This window comes from Berghia stephanieae, chromosome 4 (assembly GCF_034508935.2).
Source record: "Berghia stephanieae isolate SIO BIC M18660-M18661 chromosome 4, UCSD_Bste_1.3, whole genome shotgun sequence".
NCBI classification, from domain to species: Eukaryota; Metazoa; Mollusca; class Gastropoda; order Nudibranchia; family Aeolidiidae; genus Berghia; species Berghia stephanieae.
Genome location: NC_088363.1, coordinates 75,621,460 through 75,644,887, shown reverse-complemented (window position 1 = coordinate 75,644,887; position 23,428 = coordinate 75,621,460). Strand labels below are relative to the sequence as shown.

Sequence of the window (23,428 nt, the reverse complement as noted above, 5' to 3'; positions counted from 1 at the left end):
CCTAAAATGTCTAGAAGAGTGCTCGACAGACATCATTTTTTCCAAGTCATTTTGTTGAAAGGATCAGTAGAGGTGATAGTACAATCGACATGATTCATTGAATGAATTATTTAATACACACCGCAGGCATGGGATCAGATAATAGCATTTCTGATGAAGGAATGCCAGACTTATTCCTCAACGCGATATCAAATAAAGCTCGACAAGTTAATGCAATTTGATGACATCTTTTTCAGAATTTACAATGATTTATTGAAAGCTTTTTGGTGGTTATGCAATTATAAAGATTGCTCTTTGGTTGACGTGCATCAGTGAAGTAGGAAACAGGCTTAACTTGGACTTTAATGCAATTGCATAATAAAGCTCTTCCAAATAATGAATCTCAAAACTTTTCCTCTTTTTATATACAATAATGCAATCTATAGAACTTTTCTTATTTTTACAGTAATGCAAACTGTAGGGCATTGTCTTTTTTTTCAAGACACTTAATTTTATTTCTTCTTTTCTTTGATATTATTCTTTAGAAAAAATATTTTCTGTTATAACGGGGTTTATTTTTGTTTTGTTTTCTTTGAATGGCATTTATACATTATTCATCTTCTTCAATTTTTCTGCGACTGTATTTACCCAAAGAGAAAGGTAGCTAAAAAAAAGAACTTAATCCCTCTGTTTGAAAAAGGTCGGACTGACCACTGAAAACTAGGACTTCATTGCGCTATCATTTTCCCTATGGGTCTATTATATTCCATTTTTAAACATTTTAAAATCATTGTTATTGTCTTTTTTGTGAAAATGGTAAGATATATTTTGTGCCTTCTAGAGTCAAATCCGAGCATCATTTTACAGGGTTAAAACATAATTTACTATGTTGAAATCTGAGAGAGTGTAATACATTTGCAGCTAGCAATATTATGAGAATCCTTTTTCAGATACAATATTTTTTAGAAGAATGTTTGCACTAAATTACGTCCTAAAGAAAAAAGAAATCACCGTGTGTTCGATTATTAAGTAAAATGTCAAAATTGTCAAATTTTTGACCCATCGACTCAAATTGCTAACACGTCCGGGTATATCTTCTTCTCTTCTCTGCATTCCTTCAAATCTAAAAGGGGTGTATTCCGGTTTATTTTGCGTGCAACGTATAATAGCAATTGTTACCCTTTGAATAAATAGTCTATCGCAAAGTACTTTCCGTCAAATCTAATAGAGCCAGCTATCCAATCATTGCTGGGTGTGCAGGGGGATCAGAAGGAAAAAATAATCTCGACTTCACCCGGAACCGATACATGTCCCTTTGCGTGTGAAGTGAGGGCTTTAGCAGGCTTCATCTCCACAGAAAATTGAATTTATCGTCTAAATTATAAAAGTTGAGGCGAACTAGAGTTTCACATTGATTCATGTGAATGTTGTTTCGATGAATACAAACAACTTGGACAATGAGAATGTAACGTTGGTCATCTTGACTTTACTAAACATTTTTAATCTGGTCTTCTCGAGACACGACTCCAATGTCATAACAGGTTAAAAATTAGTTTAGTAAAAGTGCAAGCTTTAATGTATATATTGACTATTATAGGCATGATACATTCAAGCCGCGGGATAATATTGGGAAAAGCATAAAATATATTTGTTTACGTTGATTAGAATTCTAATTTATGTCTGCGATTTTTGTTTCGTATTCACATGAAACAAATTGTGAAAATAAGTGGATTGTAAAATCAATTATAAAAATTGAGCCAAACAGAATACTCATATTGAACAATGTGAATGTTTCTGTTTATATGAATACAAACAACTTAGACAATGTAACTTTGGTCATCTTGACTTAACTAAACTCTTTTCATCGGATCTACTCGACACATTTCTCGATTGTCGTGGCAGATTACAGATTCGTTCAGAAAAAGTGAAAGCATAATATTATGATATTTTGCTGTTAAAAAAACATACCACATTCAAGCCAAATTGTTTGCGCTTTTTTTTGTTTCGTATTCCCAGGAATTTAATTGTGAAGACATGTGGATTGTAGAGTAATTTTTTTAATGTATACAAATGAGGGAGAAAGTGCATGTTCAAGTATGCGGTTTAATTATATTAAAATAAAAAATAAAATTACCTTTATTCATCCCATAGGGGAAATTTGTCTCTAGGTTCTATTCCAAGGGAAGACTGGAATAACCCAGGCGTCAGCCGCAGTGCAGCGTAGCAAATTAAGCTAGGGCGAGGTGACTTGCTCAAGGCCACACAGAGCAGCGGCGGGTGACCGAACTCGATACCTTTCGGGTACGAGGCAAAGACCGTACTGCTGAGCCACGCTGCCCTCTAATGGGGATCTGTTTATAAAACATTGTGGCACATGATAAATGCACCAACCTAAAGTAAAACCAACAAAGAGTGGAATGTTTACCCAGGTGACCTCTCATATAGGTGTTTTTTTTTCTGTCTTCATTCCTCAGCATTTCATGTTTAGATATATGTAAGTCGATGGACGAAAATAAGGAAATCAAAGAAAATTAAGGAAAATAAATCAACGTGTTAGTGACGTTAGTTCTCAAATAGAAGAATGAGAGTGAGATTTTTAAAATTGTTCACATTGTAAAACGGAAAATTGGGATGTAGCCATTTAAAAAAATGGATAATGAAAATAAAAATAACACTAAATATTATATATATATATATATATATATATATATATATATATATATATATAAATATATATATATATATATGTATGTATATATATATATATATGTATATACATATATATATATATATATATATATATATATAGAGAGAGAGAGAGGGAGAGAGAGAGAGAGGGAAAGAGAGAAAGAGAGAAAGAGAGAGAGAGAGAGAGAGAGAGAGAGAGAGAGAGAGATAGAGAGATTAAGAGATGGAGACTTCGAAGAGTGAAAATGTGTATATCTTGTCTGGAAGAGAGTGAGTGAGTGGGAGAAATAGATAGATAGATAGATAGATAGAGAGAGAGAGAGAGAGAGAGAGAGAGGGAGAGAGAGAGAGAGTGAGAGAGAGAGAGAGAGAGAGAGAGAGCTCAAACCGTAACGCTTTAAAAAAAAGTTAATGAGCCTTTCGCGGGTTATTAATCGCAATGATATCTCACCCCTATCCCCGTGCCCCATTAATCGTCGGCTTATTTCCTATTTTCACTGACTTTTCGTGATATATCTTTCTTAGATATAGATTTGTGCAAAAAATAGCATAGTAGATGTAGTAGTGATAACAAAGAGAAATCAATTGAAGAGACTTAACCTTTTGATGTCATAGTAATGGTTTCCTATAATACATAATAAATAATTATGTACTATCGGGAATCTTGGCTCTCTCAAACTGTTACCGGGCGTAACCATGGATAATATAATGCAATGTTAAAATGGAAATATGATTCGTCGTACCATAGTTAACTCCTTGTTTTTATCGGAAAAAGACGATTGATTTTTAAGAGATATGGCAGTATCATTTAAAGTGTCGCAATAAGAAGCTTAATGGTGTATATTTTATAATCCGTCGGAATGTGACTTGTGAAATATATTAATAGTCTTACAGCTATTTCCACCAATTCAAATTATTGGCTTACTTAAAACAAAACAAACACACATACACATACACACATATAAATGTATACACACCCCCGCGAGTCCGCACACACAATAATAATTCGCCAACGACCAATATTAAACGAGACCGACACCAATTTCATTAACTAAAAGAAATAATTTATTGAAAGAAAACTGTTAAAGAGTGAATTAAAAAGCCCATCAAACATAATAATTTTGAGAAGACGCTGTGACGCTTGCTTAGCATTCAATTTACTCATAGAAAGTTGGATTTTTAAAGTTTAAAACATAGCACAAAACTGGTCACTTAAAGCTTTAGAAGTATCACTTTGGTGACCGAGGTAAAGTACATTATAAAACAAAACAGAGCGTAACAGAGGTCTGACGTGCTCTGAAAAAAAAAATGTATCTAAAATGTTTGCCACAAAATTCGTCTTTCAAATTTCGTCCTCCAAATAATAATGTTTAAAATGACCCCCTCATTTTGTCAATATAACTCTCAAACATGGGGCTCCGAGGTCTCAGGTTTGAGATATTTTGGCAAGATGAGGATCATTATAATCAACCGATACTTGAAGGAAGAGTACATCTGGCCAAAATTTTGAATAATTGTTATTTCACAGTACGACTGCATTGTACAATGTGTAAAGCCTGCGCCATCTTTGATTCTGTTATGGCGGATACGCGTAATGATTCAGTAGTACATCGTTGTGTCTCTATACACGGTGTTAGTCCAAGAATCGATCGGAGCTGGCCACCCGTACATAAGGTCATTCCACAGGAGGAAATCAACATTAAGGAAATGTCATCACCTGACGGGGAGTGGAGACCTGGAATAGCCCTGAGTCGTTTCGGTTTCTTGCCTGTCATGATTTGAGCAGATAGATTCTAGACAGCTACATATGCATATATACACACATACATACATACATACATACATACATACATACATACATACATACATACATACATACATACATACATACATACATACATACATACATACATACATACACACACACACACACACATATATATATATATATATATATATATATATATATATATATATATATATATATATATATATATATATACGTTGGTTGACAAAAAAAAATAGATAGAGAGCTAAATTATAATGCATATGATTATATAGCTCTACAGATTGGTGGAATAACGGACAGATGACTTGATAGATAGGTGGCTGAAAAAGTGTTAGCGAAAGGTCTTTGATTGTGATTAGACAATGTAAGAGGGAAATTACTTTGATACTTTAATTAAATAAAAAAGATTCTAAAATAAATTTTGATTATAAAAAAACACGCTGTGTCTATATAGACAGCCACACAATATGTGATCCATCGTCTCAACACGATTTTATGTCGGGATGAATAGGACCCAAAATGTGAATTTAGATCCAACATTTTTAGAAATATGAATAACAAGCTGAGCACAAAAACACTCCTTGATTTCACATATTCATAATATGAGAAGTTGAATGAATGTTTTCACAAAATTGGTGTCTATAGTTGCAGAAATTAATGAATGTGTGTTTCCAGTTTGTTTCGCGTTCACAATTTTTATCTTACCCGCTAGGTGGCAGTCCAATCTAAGATGGCGTACACCCACAGCAACGTAGCTGGTGTGTTTTGTAGATTAGAAAAACAAAGTGTTACAATTGTGCAGCGTTCTTTCAGACGCATTCATCACAACAATCCACATTCACACAAGTCAATTTTGAAGTGGTACAATTATTTCATTAAGAAAGGATGCATCTGTGATTAGAGAAAGGGACATTCCGGCCGCCCAGGCAGTGTCAGAGGAAGTTGTTGAGAGGGTTAGAGACAGTTATCTTCGCAGCCCCAAGAAGTCGACAGACAGATGTAGCCAAGAGTTCCACAACGCACAGTATGCGAGAACTTACGCAAACGCTTGAGGTTGACACCTTATAACCTGCAATGGTCCAAAAATTATATCTGCAAGACAGAGAAGTGCGTTTTAATTTTGCCACATTATCCAGGAGTCGATGGAAAAGGATCCTGATCTGCTATCAAGGATAATCGTCAGTGATGAAGCAACCTTCCAATTGAGAGGAAAGATGACCAGACACAATGTGAGACTATTGATAGACGAGTCAGGAAGCCTAATTTTCTTTTTTTTTTTTTTTTTTTTTTACTGCGAGGTAGGTATTTTACACTTGAATATTGTAAGAAAATTTGAAATAAACGCCTTTACTAGATTCAAATTTGCCCAGGTCACAGTTGGGCAAACCTTTGGCCTTCAGTTTTCAATCTGTACCGCACTGCTGAGTCTTCTTGTTGACAGGAGACTATCTTAATCTTGACATAAATTTGTTGCGTCTTTTTTCACCGGCATCTTTGTGTCTCTTTAGATTTTTACTAAATTAATTCTGTCTTCTTTTGACCACTTTCAGTTATGACACATCAAAATTGTCAACCATTATACACTAATGATTTGATACAAAATGTACCAACACGTGATTACCAATAAAAATTGCCTCCTGAACTCTAGAGAGAATAGGAGCGTGACAGTCGGATAATTTATGCCAAATGTACATAATTTAAGTGTTCTTGATCATCATCATCATCATCATCATCATCATCATCATCATCATCATCATCATCATCATCATCATCATCATCCTCATTCAGGGTCTATAATGGAAGCATTAAATTCCTTACCACTCGTCAACGCTATTCATTGGAATTGCAGATCAATTAAATGATTGTTTTTTTAAATATATATTTATTTGAACTACTTTAATCTACACCACTTTAATGACAACATAAGCAGGTAAAGTTATAAATACACGATGATGATGGTGATACGGATGCGTCCTTTGAGGCGGGGAAGATTTCAACTCAAACAATGAGTAATTGTCATGCGTGTTGTTTACCACAAGCAACACTAATGGGTTAAATCATGCTGATATGTACCAGTCTGTAAAACACAGACAAAAAGCATTTTACATTTTGGCTAGAAAATATTTTCTTCATAAATGATCGGCTAAAATGAACCCAAATTTGTAAAAAAAAAAAAAAAAAAAACTCATAAAACCTCAAACTTGTCTGGATTCTTGGGTCCCATATAATTGACAGTTTTGGCGGTATTTTGATATTATGAAGTAAAAAAGCTTCTGGCCAAAATGAAAAAAAAGTATTTAGCAAATTAACAGTCAGGTGGAAACAGCGATAAACTCCATTGTCTGTTCTGGTCGATTTGTTATCGTTATGCCATTCACTAGAACAATTGAATGCGCCATGATCGACATAGTTACTGACGCTCAGTCGGAAGTCATGGTAAGAGCAGGTCGATTTTCTTTTGATGTGAAATGGGGGATTATTATTGTACATTTATCGTTCGTTACCCGAGTGATTGTAATGAATTAATGGTAATTAGATAACACAACGTATCTTGGTGAAATGTTTATATTTTTTGTTCACACCAGAGTACTATATTTATGATATTGACATTGCTAATTAAGTCTGCTGATTAGGTCAACATCGTGATATTGATGATTTGGTAATAAATTGTGAAGAAGCATGAAACAGTTAAAGTGGCTTGTTAGAAATTGATTCGCTCGTTGCATATTCTCTTTTGCATAAATGCATAATGCAAATTTGGTTGAATTAACTGATACAGTTGTGTAAAGAATTTCAAAGAAAATGTACGGTCCAGTGATATTAAACAACTTATTCTTGGTTCCAAGTTTGAATTCTGCTTTGACGCAAAGTTTGGTCGTGAAAAATGCTCTTCAACTATCATTTCTCGCCATACCCAATGTGTTAAATGAGTAACGCGGCTATGTGGTCTAGTGGTATGACACTCGCTTTCGGATCGGAAGGTCCTGGGTTCCAGCCTCGCGCTCGGCGCATAGTTGAGTCCTTGGAAAAGGCTCTTTACTCACATTCTCTCACCGTACTCAGGTGTAAAATGAGTACCTGGCCGTTAACAGCGTTGTCTTTGTCCGAAAAAATTGTAATATCGCCTAACAGGCGTCATGTTCCGTCCTACATGTTAAATGTTGCTGTTGACCAGGGACCCCTTGTAAAGCGCTTTGAGCACATTTCAGCGGATATTGCGCTATATAAAGCTCAATTTTAATTTTTAATTTTTAACTGACCAGTAACAACTTTGTCGATGTCCAAAAACAATAATTGTAATACCACCAAGCAGATAGCATGTTTCTTCCTCACATATTAACGTGTTGTTGTTGGAGGCTTGGGACCCCTTTTAATTCTCTTTGAGCACATTTGGACGACGTTGACCGAAATAAAAGCTCATGTTTCCTTTTCATTATTTTAAAAATAACCAGAGATTTAAAACTGGAAGGAACACAAGTACATAGACAAGACAAGGGCATCAACGAAATACGGACGCACGTGTAACTGGACGGTATCCTTCGTTGAGAGGGAATGATTCTAAACCAGCTTGATCTATTCTGCCGTACTCTGGAAAAAAAACATATTTAAACACTTGGCAAGATAACTCGTCCTCCAAATATCTATCGATTTAAATGACACTCATTTTGGCAAAAACTCTCAAACCTGGGACTTCGGAAAGTCCAGATTTGAGAGTTTTTGCGAAGATAAGGGTTATTTAAATCGATCGATATTTGAAGGCGAGTTTTCTGGCAAAATGTTTAAATATGTTTTTTTTCCAGAGTACGGTAGTATTATTGTTCGATAAACATAGCGTCCACTTGATATTTTAAACGACCCAGTTTTAACTACGAACCCTGTAGAGTCATCTAGGTTGAATTTCAATCAAACGAACATCGCATCGAATGATCACGTTCTTATCTAGGGCAGAGCTTGTCAACCTATATTTGAAATCGCTCAGCTTTTACTTAAAATCTTGTACACTCCAGTCGTCACTATACACTGAAACTGAATCGATCTTAATTCAAAGGTTTATTTCAGTTCAAATATTTATTTTTAGGCATTTACCAATATAACTCATACATGAATATAATATTATTTCCAATCAACAAATCAAAGTAAGTTGCTTTTGTAGGGTGACTTTATTATTGTTTTATGCCGATATGGTATACATCCCCAGTGCAGTACATACACTATCAAAATGGTATACCCTTTTCAAAATTGGAACATCCTGGGGTTGACAATATACCCTGTTGAGAAGCACTTATCTAGCGGAGAGTGAGTAGTCAAATAAAAAAAAAATTGATAATATTGCATGTTAGACAATAAAAGTCGAGATTAAACTGTACAGCTTTGCAGTGGATTCCAGTGGAATGGTACTCGGCTTTTGATTTTTAGGTCCCTTGTACGTGAACTGATGCAGTAAGTAATTAGGCCTGCAGAGCCATTCCATTAGGCTCGTGGAGGTTGAGTTTATACAGATTCTATAGCGCGAAAGGGAAAATAGGAATTGCTTACTATCGGGGATGTAAGTTTTTCGCAAAATACTTTACGTCAGATCTAACAGACCCAGCTACCCACATCATTCTGGATATTGCTCGCGTTCTTTCAATATTAATATAATAGAGTAAAAATCAGAACCTTTTCTTACCCTTTTAAACAGGTGGAATTGTAAGTTCTACTTTGAAAAGACCCCTTTCGCACCCATCTCTCAATTTATCTACGTTCGTCTTGTTTATCATTTAAGTAAAAGAGTACTAAATGATTATTTTTCTCTCTTTTACTTGTTTGTATTTGCCTTCGGTAATTTTCCCGCATTGCCCTTGTCATAGCGGGTCACATGATCGTCCAATCTATTTTATCAACGTCCAACGACCTCATCAGTATTCTATTGGGCAGGGCAATGATGTTTCTCAACCCAATAATTGGTGTAGCATTTCCGGAATATCAAAAGAGAGTTGCGTCCCCTTACAACACAAACACAAAAAAAGAAATAAAATGTAAAAGTTAATGAGAATAATATTCGTATAAAGGTTGATGTTTATTGTCGTTGTCGTCGTCGCTATTGTTGTACTTTGCCATTCTGTTGTTGTTGTTGTTGTTGTTGTTGTTGTTGTTGTTGTTGTTGTTGTTGTTGATAATGATGATGAAGATGATGATGATGATGATGATGATGATGATGACGACGATGACGACGACGATGACGATAACGATGATGATGATGATGATGATGATGATGATGATGATGATGATGATGATGATGATGATGATGATGATGTTGATATTTTTCAAATTATTGTTGTTCTTGTTCATGTCCTGGTGGTTATTTATTTTTAGAACGTGGTAAATGACGTTTTAGCGGACTATGGTTAGGACGTCAGACCGACACACAAAAGAATCAACTTCGAGTCCACGAGGTTTCTTTTTCAGCCCACTATCCACCATAGTGTAAATGAGTACCTAGGTGAAACTTTAATGAGGTGGGAAATACTTTGCAAAAAAAATCATTTCAAAGAATGACAAGCAAGTATTATTGACCATTTTACTCAACTGTGAGCAGTACAAACTTCTTTGCTTCGTGAACCTTTAAGCTTTCGGCGTTCTGTGCACAAATAAAATTTGATAGACGCTTCAGATGAAGTGAAAATTGGGACAAAATTGAGAATGTAACATAAGTGCTTGCAAGACTTATTCACAGTTACAAGTTCATTCAACCTAGGGGAATGATAATTATATTTGCCATAAGGATTGCAAATTTAACTAGCCTAGAAACTGGCCACAATATCAGTCGCAGCTGTTCCTTATATATATATAACGAATGAAAGATCGAAACAATTGTCTCGGCCAAAAATATGTGAGTTACTTTATTTAGTTATATATATATATATATATATATATATATATATATATATATATATAACTCTATATATATATATATATATATATATATATATATATAATATATAAATTATAAAACAAAAACCATGAAATAATAGTGCTCAACTTTAGTATCAAACTATCTTAATTATATTTCAAATGTTTATATATATATATATATATATATATATATATATATATATATATATATATATATATATATATATTATATATCTCCACACATGAAGTGATCACACAAGGTGGACACACAATAGCCCGCTATATATTTATTTCCAATCTTTTTCAATTTTTTATTGCTAATATAACCATTCTTTATTACTAGAGTTCCAAAGTATCAAAAAAAATTAGATTAACGGTTTTTCAATAATAAAAAATCTTTCAACACCACCTAAAAATTTCGATATCGAAAAGCTAACGCAACTTATTGTGGCATTTGCGCGTTGTATTTTTTATGCCTGGGAAACTCTTTGCTAGTAATCACATAAAACTATTGGAAGAAAATCTTTTGTCAGACCGTGAACACCTTTATCCAGGAAGGAATTTAATTTTTCAACATATGAGCAAGAGAACATAAGCTTTTCTTCGAAATTAGAATATTTATTTCATAGAGCCTCAACCACCCGGCCTGAATCTATGGATTACGCAATTTGGAATTCTTTGACCGGGAAGGTTTACAGTGGACAAAGATCTGCATTCACAGAACAAACCTTGAGAGAAAGAATTATTTTATGCTGGGAGGAGAAACCATTGAGGAAATTCGGAAGTGAATTTCAAGTTGGAAAAAGAGACTACGTTGCGTCATTAAAGAGGACGGAGGTGCGATCGATCACTTAAAGTGATCGTTGGACCAAAATAGGCTTGTGAGTGTGCTATATTTCTAACACGATGAGGAGAATTATGATAAAAATAATGTTAAGAGCGTCGCCATTTTACTCTCTGCAATGTTGCGTCATTTTTCTCTGATATTTTATTTCTGAACACGGTTTTGAAAAGTTACTGTATATTTTTTGTTCTGCTATTCATTTTTTTAAAAAGTTTAATAGTCTACATATCAGGATTTGCTGTATTTGTATTTTGAATTTGACAGAAGTCCAATGAAGAGTCTCAGAGATACAAGTCGACAAATAGCGGTGTGACACACACACACACACACACACACACACACACATACATATATATATATATATATATATGTATATATATGTGTGCGCGCGCGCGTGTGTGTGTGTGTGTTTGTGTGTGTGTGTTTGTGTGTGTGTGTTTGTCTGTATTTTTGTGGCTGTGTAATACAGGTTCTTATCCTATAATTTTAAAACATTTTTTCGCTTGTTAAGAAGCATTGCAATTTTCACTACGTAGTCTTATTGACACGTTTTCATGTTTTGCAATATTTTAGATAAAAAAATCTCATTAGGTATTACAGATATTTATCCTATCGAGTTTTCTATCCATATTAGATTACGTACCTTCTTTTCTCCAATTTGTGTGAAAAATAAAGCAATAAAATCATTTTATAATGCAATATTTGAGATTTTCAGATATTCGTGGATAATTTTTTTATTATTTTTTAAAACTGCGATCATTAAAAATCGATTTGAAGTATTTTGCAATGTTTAAAATCAATTGTAAACCTCAATTTCTGTATAATATGCCTGGTTTGTCTTGTTATAAAATTGCATAACTATGCTATCGGGACTCAAACCCAGTACCTTCGGATCCGAAGGCGAGTGTCATTCCACAAGACCACACAGCAGCATATCGCATCAACTAACATACAAATTGTTCTTTAAATTCGCATACTGAAATGCCGGTAACATGTTTATGGCTAGCCATATATATTTAACGTTTCAATAGGAGAACTGAGGGGTTTTTTTACCCTAAAATTATGACAGAGAAAAAGTATAAGATTTGAACCAGATCAGTGCGCAATCAATTGATCTTTTTTCCGATAGATTTAAGTTAAATAAGATGGTCAATAAACCATTCTTGTATGTTAGAATTTTCAAAAAGTCATAAATTAACTAAGGATTGTGGCATACATTTGTAACAAATTCATAAAATGTTTGCGCTCTTATGTGTATTAAGTATTGTTAAAACAAAACAATGGTCAGTAAAAAAATATTAAGTCCTGCCTGTGTCCTGTGTGTAACTAAGGCAGCAACATTTCCAGTGTTCATGTATGGTAAGAAGCAGCTTTTAATCAAAATCAAACCCCAGGTGAAGCAAACAATCCCTAACTCATTACACGAAGTGAGATGGAATCTTTATAAAATAGAATGTAAGACGAGCGAATAATGAGATCATCTTGACAGTTGTAATAGGAATATGCAATGTCAGTTTATTTTACTCTTTTCTATAACGAATTTCCGTGCAACCGATTTTAACCATCATTTGGCTGTAATTCAAGAAAGCAATGTCCCTTCTATAACATATAATTTGTATGACATTATCTCTTAGACTCATGTCTAAATAGCTGTCATAACAAACCCCATTTTCATATTTGAAATGCAACTTCATTCAATTCACAAAAATCTAATAATCAGATAAGCCCTAGGCATAACTGGGATGAACTATAGATAATTTTATTTCCATAGTTGCATTGTTATTATATCAACACTTTTATTTGTGTTTAGTCTCATTAGGTGAGAACAAATTTTACAAAACATTTCTTAACAAGATCACGTTTTAACTATTACGTACACTATATTTTACTCATTGAAAACGATTTAAAATTGTTTTTCTTTGTATAAAAATTATCGTAAATGTTTTGAAAATCATTAAGCTCATCTTTAAAAATAAATAAAAAATGTAAAAACTCTTGTACTCTTTCTTAAAACTTTTTCTTGCTTTGTCTGACTGTTTCATATACATTTTTTTCATATCTTGGTCAAAGTTTTAAGAGCTGCAATTTCAACGCATTTTTCATAATATCAATCTTTCTCTGTTATTCCTAATTACTAGCCGCTTATTAAGGGAACAGACTCATTTTTGTTCGAAGCTATTGGACAACATAGATACATTTTGACATTTTAATATAAAACAGGTGTTCTCTATTTGTCTGGCACTGTTTGTACACTTATTCAAATCTTTAAATTTTCTTATATTTTTTCTTGCTGGCTTTGTCTTGCACTATTTCATACAACTTTTTCAGATCTCTATCTTACACCAGTGCCTGCTCCCTGTCATCCTCTGACTATGATGACCAAACTGAATTTGAATTAAACTGTACGATTTTGTGAGCTTATGGCATGATATATATATATATATATATATATATATATATATATATATATATATATATATATGTATATATATATATACCCTGTAACTGCTTCTGCTTCAAATAAAAAGTGAAAAAAGGGTAATGAAAATAACCGAGTAGGTAATTATGAGTCAACAAGAACCAGATGAGAAAATAACAAAAATTTCCAAGGAATGAAAAGGAAACGACAATAAATGGCGTGGGAAGGTAGGTCGTGAGCGTGAGATTGCATCGGGATTGTTATTCAAAGTTCTCCAAATTTTGTCCAACTGGCTTCAGATTAATTGAGAATCGGATTTATAGTTTTTTCTTATTTTTTATGGTTTCAAGACAAATTATTAAAGAAAATACGGAACAAGTAAACGCAAACCCTGGGGTTAAGTATTTTGACCATACTGTTAGCATCAAGAGGAGATGTGGTCTAAAAATGTCAAGAAATCTCTCCCGCTTGGGTGAGCAGTAATTAATTGTGGGTCGATCATGTCCGTCACGTGACTGGTCATTCAAGATGAAGACATTGATTGGTCATTTGAGTGACGATATCATTGTGACCATGTTGTCCAAATTCCCGTGCAATAGGTGGACAGACGCTGATTCGCATCTCAATTCTTTTCGGTACTTGGGGCCCCATAGTTCAGTTAGTCGACTGCTGGCTTCGAACGCAAAGGGACCGAGTTTGATCCCAGATAAAGTAGAGATTTTTGTCCTAACTTCCCTGTCCACCCAGCATTGATTGGGTAGCTGGGTCTGTTAGACCTGACTGAAAGTACTTTCAGATAGACTGGCTTCCTATCCAAATGGTACTAAGCAATTGCTACTGACCGAAATGATCCAGGCAATAGTCGCAGTAAATATCACTGCAAGTGAGCAACAGGAGTAATGTTATTTCAAAAGACGAAAAAGATATATCTGTCTCAAACCCGGATCAATAAAGAATATTGTCCTTTATTCAGTCTAAAGATAAATTCTGTAAAATCTGTCTTAGAGTCAGGCGAAATTAATTCAAACGTTAGCCGCATTAAACGTAGCACTGCGTTATTGCTAAGACAATAAACCGGATCATCCGGATGTGAGTACTGAGTCCATATCCTCATCTTTTCGGCAATCTCGTCACAATTCAGGAAATACTAATTACAACTAGCCCACTAAGGAATATTCACAATTTTTTTTAAATCTAAAAATGGGCAATTCCAAACTCAGGGATCTTTTCAAAACTTCTGGTCCATTAATTCTCTAAATGAGACTATTAAAATGCTTAGCACGCAGCTATGTTTTATATTCGAGCAACCATTAAAATGTTCAATTGAAAGATTTTGGTCCTATGTGTACAAAATGCGGTCTTCGCTTTCTATTGAACTTAGACATGTCTTGTAAGTACGGAAATGTACACTAAACTTTAATATTAATTTCACTAATAAACTGTGTCTTCATTGTCTTGTTTACATCTATTGGCAATATTAAAAATTATACTTTTAATGCTAGATATCGAACCGACTTGTTGATAATGGTAACCTAATACGGAGCATGTTCTTAAAGGTAGAAATGCACAAGTTAGAACAGATGTCACTTCGCAGATCAAATTCTGAATCATAAACTAAAAAATAGGCTAATACGTAATGCCGATGCTTTAGTTCTGATCGTTTAATTAAACATAACAAAATTTATCAAATGTTAAGCCGAATACTGGATAATTAAAATGTCGGGTGCTCGAAAATCAGAGGAATAAATAACAACAGGAAATTGAAAAAGGCTTCAGTTTAATCAACAGACAGATAATGTGGACGTTTATGATTTCCCCTTTATCAACAAAACACGGTGAATAAAGCACTAAAAACTATTTAGATATATGAAAATGTCGTTGTTTAAGACCGTAACAAAGCCATTCTCATGTCTCAATGTGGGGATATTTGAAAAAGTGATAATAAACTCTTAAACATATTCTACATAATGGTTATGATGCGATGTTAAACTGTTCACTGCAAATATTTTCTTAAAATCAAAATATATGAAAACATAGACTTAAAGTGAATTTGACATGTCGATCAGTAGCAAATCTATCTTAAAACCATGTTTACGTCCCTCCCACACCGTGCGTGACTTTCGAGTTGAGCAACAATCTCGCCTTATCAATGGAACTTGATGTTTGCTTCGTCATTCTTCGAGAGTCTCATTTTTTCGAGTTTTTAAAAAAATCAATTTCCCCAAGCAAACCAAGAGGTTGTATATGTATTGAGAGAGCAGCACTTTACAAGATGACGATGACACTTAACACGAGGATTACATTATATACAATTCTTTCATGAAATCAATAGGTTTCAATTGCTCAGAGCAAAAACCATGTTTCCTTATTAATGCTTTATTTCCCTAACTATTCTTCACATCTCAGCGTAAAACCCACTTTATTAAAGGCAACTATTTCAATCTACATAAACATTTTAGAATTTTGATACTCAAGGCAAAAACTGAATGTTTTTTTATCGTCTTAGAGGAGAATGCGTCGGTTTGATGTCTTTCCCATTGAAACATTGAAATACATCCATGTTATCCATAAAAGATTTTTTCTTATAGTTGTAACCTATAGTTTATTTGATAGCATGTGTATTTACAATTTAGTCATTTTCATGAAAATGGTGTAGCTCTGCCCTTACATAGAAAGGGCCCGGCATCGATGACTGGAGCAGCTGATTTTTTTTCTTACCCCCTGTCTACCCAGTAGTGTTTAAGTGGTTGGATCATCCAACTCTTGTAGAAAGTAGTTTACGATAGACTTGAGTTCTATCCAAAGGGTATCACGCAATTGCTATTTTCCGTTAAACGCTACAGAACCGGGATAAACTCCGGCTCCATTGGCCTTATGATTCCTGAATGACTACTACATGAACATTATTGTTGAATTACAAGCAATCTTTGTTAAAACGACAAGAACTGCTTTGATTTATTTATTCTAAATATGGAAAGCAAATATTAACAGTTTATGTACACAAAGCGACCCACAATATTCTTTTAATTGAGGTTCAAACCTGCTGCTTTTATAGGAAAATAGTATCTTAGTATTAAGTAATAAAAACACTTTACTTCAGTTTTGAATCACTTTGATTATGAAAAATAAACTTGAGCACAAGATCCACTAAAAGCTCAAAGCGCTATACAAGGGATACCTAGCCAACAGCAACACTTAACCTGTACGACGAGAAATGACGTCTGGTAGGCGAATCAAATACATTTTTGGGCAGAGACACAAAGGTGTTAACTGTCAGGTACTCATTTTACACTTGAATACAATGAGATAATGTGAGTAAAGAGACGTTTTCAAGGACTAAACTATGCGCCGCTCAGAGTGGCCCTCAAACCCCGGACGTTCCGTTCCGAAGGCGAGCGTCACACCTCTAGATCACATAGCCGCACAATTATCCTTTTAAAATTTTTATTTTGAAAATAATTTGAAGTAGACGTGATCTGATAAAAAAAAAACCCAAAAAACATATCGTTATTATAACACCAGAACGATAGCGTACTGTGATGCATTTATGGTACTAGGTCATCTCTTAAGACCCAGTTACATTTTACATTCAACTCAAAATCTACACAACTCGTATGGTTAGGATGGCTTGCATACGTAAACAAATTATTAACCTAATAAATCAATTTAGAAATACTAACAACCGCTTTTGACTATGTAACTCTTTTGGGAACGCCCACTGCCTACTTTTAGAAATGAGATCAATGGTACGGGAATGGATTGAAAACATACGCTACAATGTTACGGGAATGGATTCAAAACATGCGCGACAATCCAACAGCAGCGATGTGAGCATTCATTTTATTGTTCAATGAGAGAAAAAACTACGATGATTGAGATTTGATGAGTAGTGGGCTAAAATGACTGCATGGCAAATGGCAAGGCCAGGCGAGGTAATGAAAACAAACAAATGTGTGGTAGAGCCGTTGTAGAAATGAAACAAAATGACAAACTGGGGAAAAGAATGTTACAGCGGCAGTAGCCTCTAATCATACCGTGGCTGTTTTGTTTTATGTTTTAATAATTCAATTTATCTCTCTTTCAACATCTACTCTCTAATCTTTACATCCATCCATCAATCTAGCTATCTATTTATTAACCATCTACTCGTATCTATATGTCCGTCTATCAATCTATCCATCTATATATATATATATATATATCAATGTATCTATCTATGTATCCATCTACCTATCTATCGTTTTATCTATCGATCTATCTTTTTATCTATCTCAATAGCTTTTTCTCTTTTCCTATCTATCTTTCCATCTACGCATTTATCCTATCCCATATTCTCGACCTCTCTCTCTCTCTCTCTCTCTCTCTCTCTCTCTCTCTCTCTCTCTTATATATATATATATATATATATATATATATATATATATATATATGTATATATTGAATATAGGTAGATAAATAGAAGAATATATATTAATATATATTATATATATAAGTATATATATATATATATATATATATATATATATAAATATTCTTCTATTTATCTCTTTTTCTACTTTTATATGTAAATGTATGAACTTTGATCTCTAGTTTAAGAAATCAACATGTACTCGTATCAATCATTCTCTCACAATCGACAATTAAAATCGTGCAATGAGCGACATGGGCGTGAGAACCCGACAACCTTCTCCAATACGATTTTAGCGAAATTAAAAAAGGTTGACCTCCCAGGAAACTTAACAGAGCAATTGTGACATTGCACTCTCCGTCCGATTAATGGCAGACATATTTGATTAAAAAGAGGCTGAAATAAAACAATGTCATTTAGATTCGGAGTGTCCTCGTGGGAGCCACGAACATTTAGCGGAATTAAGTGACTTGTTCGATATAAAAGGCTGTTTGGTTTTTGATTTCTCCCTTTTTGTTTTCTGTCCTTGTCTCCAATTAGTGTCATGTGACATATCCAAAGAGTTTTTTGTAACTTGATTTCATTTTCTTTATTATTTTTCTGTTGTTATCATTTGAAGAACTGCTACAAACGGAGCAATTCATTGACATTGTAAGTTCAAAGAGTGCTACCCTTCGGTTTAAGCGTTTTTCTTTCATTTTCACTTTAAATAATAGCTCAGAGTTGAACCTGCAACCTTTTCTTCTGTCTTCTGTTGTCCCGCATTAGATGACACCGCTTATTTGTTATAGTTTTTAAGAAAACAAAAATACCATCCAATTATTCTAAGATGTTAGAAGGTCCTATAATTGCACAACAACAGATTCGACATGTCGTAGAAGAAAAGAGATATCATCTAATCCTACCAAAAATTATTTTAGGCTTTTTTGTCACAACAATAGGCGGTGAAATTATTAATCACAGTATCATAAACAAAAAATGTCAATAATATAGATTTTAATAACATTATCGAAGTATAATTATAACTACATTTATTTAGCAAAGTCAAAAGACGATAAACCTGTGAATTATTTTGCATATAAGTACATGGAAACTCAGATGTCCCATAAAATAATATAAATTATATCAAAAGATTAAAATAGCAGCTATAACGTTAGAATTGCGATAGACTAGCGTCCTATCCAAAGGGTAGCAATTATTGTTATTGTCCGTTTCGCGCTATAGAAACGGGATAAACTCCGACTCCACGGGCCTAATGGCTCTGAAAGACTACTACTATCTTTAGAATAGAACCCGCTGTTTTTAAGTCAAGATGCACATTTTATCAGCGCATATTATTATCAGTCTTTTGTTTTTTTGTTATTTTGTCCATCTACAATTGGAAACGATGCTCTTAAAGATATGTCTTACCAAAACACACAAGATACTGGAACATTTGCTATATGAAAAAAATATCGGCACCAACAGCGGAACAGTTTAAAACAATGACGAGGGAATAATATAACAAAACGCAACGCCCGACACCAACATGAGGAAGAGAATGATGATGATGATGATGATGATGATGATGATGATGATGATGATGATGATGATGATGATGAATAATAATATATAATATAAATAATATAATAATAATAATAATAATAATAATAATATATAATAATAATAATAATAATAATAATAATAATAATAATAATAATAATAATATAATAATAATAAATAATAATAATAGAGAAAAAAGAAAAGAAGAAGAGAAGAAGAAAAGAAGAAGAAGAAGAAGAAGAAGAAGAAGAAGAAGAAGAGAAGAAGAAGAAGAAGAAGAAGAAGAAGAAGAAGAGAAGAAGAAGAGAAGAAGAAGAAGAAGAAGAAGAAGAAGAAGAGAGAAGAAGAAGAAGAAGAAGAAGAAGAAGAAGAAGAAGAAGAAGAAGAAGAAGAAGAAGAAGAAGAAGAAGAAAGTCATGAAATATAAAAACTTTATGCCGATTTCGTTAAAACGTATCACAAGACTCTCCAGTAGAACGTAGGATTTTATTGTGTGATAGAATTTTTGGTCCGACATGATTAGCGATGAATCATGTAAATAAAGATCAACACGACCATTTATGTAGCGCACTTACATACTTTTTTTCATTTTCACCATACTATACACATTTAAAACCTTGATCGATTCCTTTATTGAACCGAATTTCAATTTCGTACTGTACACATTGCCTGATGGGCGCATTTTTGCACTAGCTCTGATCAAAGTCCCTATCTGCCTATAAAACCTAGCACTTATTCACACATGAGTCAAAATCAATGATTATATGAATCGTGACTCATCTATTGATAATACTCCCTGTCTGTATTACTGCCAATATTTTCATCGGTGACTGACAAAACCCCAAAATGTTTGACAATAATAAATATTCCATCGCGAAACACCGAACCGCACCGACATCAAATCCACAAAAAGAATAAATCTGCTGAAGGAGAAAAAAAACCGGATTTGAACCCACGATTTACGTTCATTTGATTTGACTCTATCTATATTACCTCATAGGTTAGACCTATAACAGAAAAGTTTGAGATGGTAAAATCCGAAATTTTGGTCAATTTAATGAACCTTATCAAACAAGAAAAAAGCAAAAGACGTCTACTTTTCTGTAATAAAGGGCAATTGTTCTAGAATTGGGAAAACTATTTTTAGCGCAAATTATTGAGGAAGTAGAGAGTGTGGCGCTAACGGACCATCCAATCAAATTAGAGCACGAAGCACTCTCCTCTGATTGCGTCGATTTTAGATCTTTTTTTTTACTGATTTGTTTTGGTTCAAGATATTTTCTTTTCATATGTGTGCCATCATAAATCGTATGGAAATCGGGCACTTTTTTCAATTGAAATCTTCGATGGTGTTGACCTTTGCTTTTGAGGAAATAAAAAGCATATGGACAAAAAGTGGACAGAATTTCAAATAGAATAATTTACAAGTCATTATAGAATTATTCTTTATAATTATAAAAACTAGAAGGGACCAAAATTGACAGTTGGCATCGTCATCATAATTATTTTGTTCGCTTCAATTTCGGGTCAAGCTGTAAGGAGCAGTTAAAAATGATATGATATTAAAGAAAATTATGGAAAAATTTTGATTAGGTTGTAAAATTCTGTTCTCTTTTCTCGACAGTTTAGTGAAAAGGACCGTCATGCATTGTGTCTGCAAATTCCTTTATTAGTGATCCTCCAAGTAAATGGCAATATTAGAATTTGGTCAATTTACAAAATTATCTAGATCTTTCAATACCTTTTTGTTCGATATATTAATAAAAAGACAGAAATCTACAAAATAACTCATATCTGAAGACTATAGAGGGAAACTATAACTAGTGGTGAAACCCAAGTGAATGTATTGAAAAATGCTAGTATAACTAGTGGTGAAACCCAAGTGAATGTATTGAAAAATGCTAGTAATAATTAATGCTTCTCTTTTCAGGATACCGACTACGAATGTAAGAACCATTAGTTGACTCGTTCTTTAAATACAAATATTTAAAACATCGATTGGTTTCTTTTTACCGAATACATTTTATTTCAAAATATAATTTTACTCGAGAGAGGCAAATACCCAGTTGCGTAGTGTTTTTTTTTTGGGGGAAAATTTTAACTGATATTATCAAAATTTGTATCATTTAATAAATAAAAGATTTGTTGTTCGGCTTGCAAAAGCGCTTGAGTATATTTAGTTGATATTGCGCTATATAAATGCTCAAGTTACACAAATGAAAGCCACAATTTAATTTTCATTTGCTGGGTACAATCTAAGCATTTTATCATTCAGATTATTTGTAAAATGTTCTCACATGCCATCGCCTGGGTCCATTGCTGTATGACTACTAGTGATATACCATGAACATATTTTAGCGCAATTGAAATAATACGTTTCATAATTGGCTTCCTCTCTTCGGATCTTGTGAAATGCAAATTTACAGGTTTTTAAGAATATTTATTGTTCAGAATTTAGCATTCAAACAGATAACAAATAAACCACACAAAAAGCGAAAACAAACAAACAAACAAAACAAAACTTTATAGAAGGGAGAAGTTCAATGAAAATATTATTTTCTCCTTACCTTTTCAGATTCTGCTGCAAAAGCATTGATGACGAGAAGGCAGGACGTGATGAAATAAATAGAATTCATCTCTCTTGTGGCCACTGTTAGATTTTCTTCAATAACGATGGGAATTCAGGAAAAAACTTCGAAATTTGTATTCACTATTATCACCTTTGTCTTAAATAAAAGTTGTTTGAACAAAACAAAAAATAAGGATAGCTATTCAAGTTTGTTGTATTACAAATAAGTTCTTGAAATAAGTCTAACTTATCCTATTTCTTCATCGTTCTACAGTATTGTGCCTTTTCTTGGATGACGATGGTGCTAACTTATTTGGCACAAAAGTAAGTTTTGCCACCAGTAGTTGTCCGCAGACTTATATAGTCAGGATTGTCACACGGAGAGAGGCATGCGTCGTCGTAATGGCAGTACGCCCTCTGACGACTCCCGCGTGGCTGTTCCATCCATTGATCTCAATTCCCTACGTGGGCGTGATAATGATGAATGGTACCACACTTTTTGTTAGTAGCTATTATTACTATAATATTTTGGTATTTGTAGTAAACTGATATACGATACTACATTTTTTTTCTATTTGTAGCAATTTTAATGTATAATTCTATTAATGTTATTAACGGAAGTGGTAAAAAACGATTGAATAAAATGACTGTCATTTCATATTCTTTTAAAGCTAAGACGGAGAGGAAGATGTGGATGTTTCATTTCATGAATTTTTCATTTACCCCATACTTTCCTCTGGGAACGTAGTATTCGTTTTAAGAAAATACAAAAAGTTTATGATGAATGTTTACTTTTTTTCTTTTCGTTTTACTAGCATGAATAGTCAGTCCCACGCGGAAATGACTGAGGTTATAAAAGGGTAGATTTTAACTTTGATATGTAAACACCAGAATCTTGTTGGATCAACCGGTACAATGAGACAAACGAAAGAAGATTCTTCAAATCTAAATAGTTTTGTTTATAGAAAAAATCCGTTCACAAACTATCTCAATGAAAAAAATAAAAAACAAACACGTGTCGAGATATCATATTGGTTGGTGAGAATATGGCATTCCACCAATGTACATAATATCTTTCATTCCAATTTAACTCTTCTATCTTTTAGTATGATTTTATTGCTTGAATGTCATTACTCTATACAACAAGTACCCACTACACATCACTTACTGAATTCTTCCTCTGTCGTACTTTAAAAAAACACATTTAAACAATTTTGGCCTTCAAATATCGATCAATTTAAATTAAATTCATCTTGACACAAATACTTTCATAACCTGTGACTTTAATAAAGTCT

At 33.5% G+C, this 23,428-nt stretch overlaps 1 protein-coding gene across 1 annotated transcript in view; it reads right to left on the bottom strand.

The window, feature by feature from the left end:
* LOC144971250 (uncharacterized) overlaps nucleotides 1-22,481 on the bottom strand; it is an 80,448-nt gene extending 57,967 nt beyond the window's left edge. Inside the window, exon 1 of the mRNA XM_078911817.1 lies at nucleotides 22,132-22,481. Coding sequence (XP_078767943.1) covers nucleotides 22,132-22,200 — 69 coding nt within the window. The 5' untranslated portion in view covers nucleotides 22,201-22,481. The remainder of the gene's footprint in view (nucleotides 1-22,131) is intronic.
* Nucleotides 22,482-23,428: the final 947 nt, after the last annotated feature.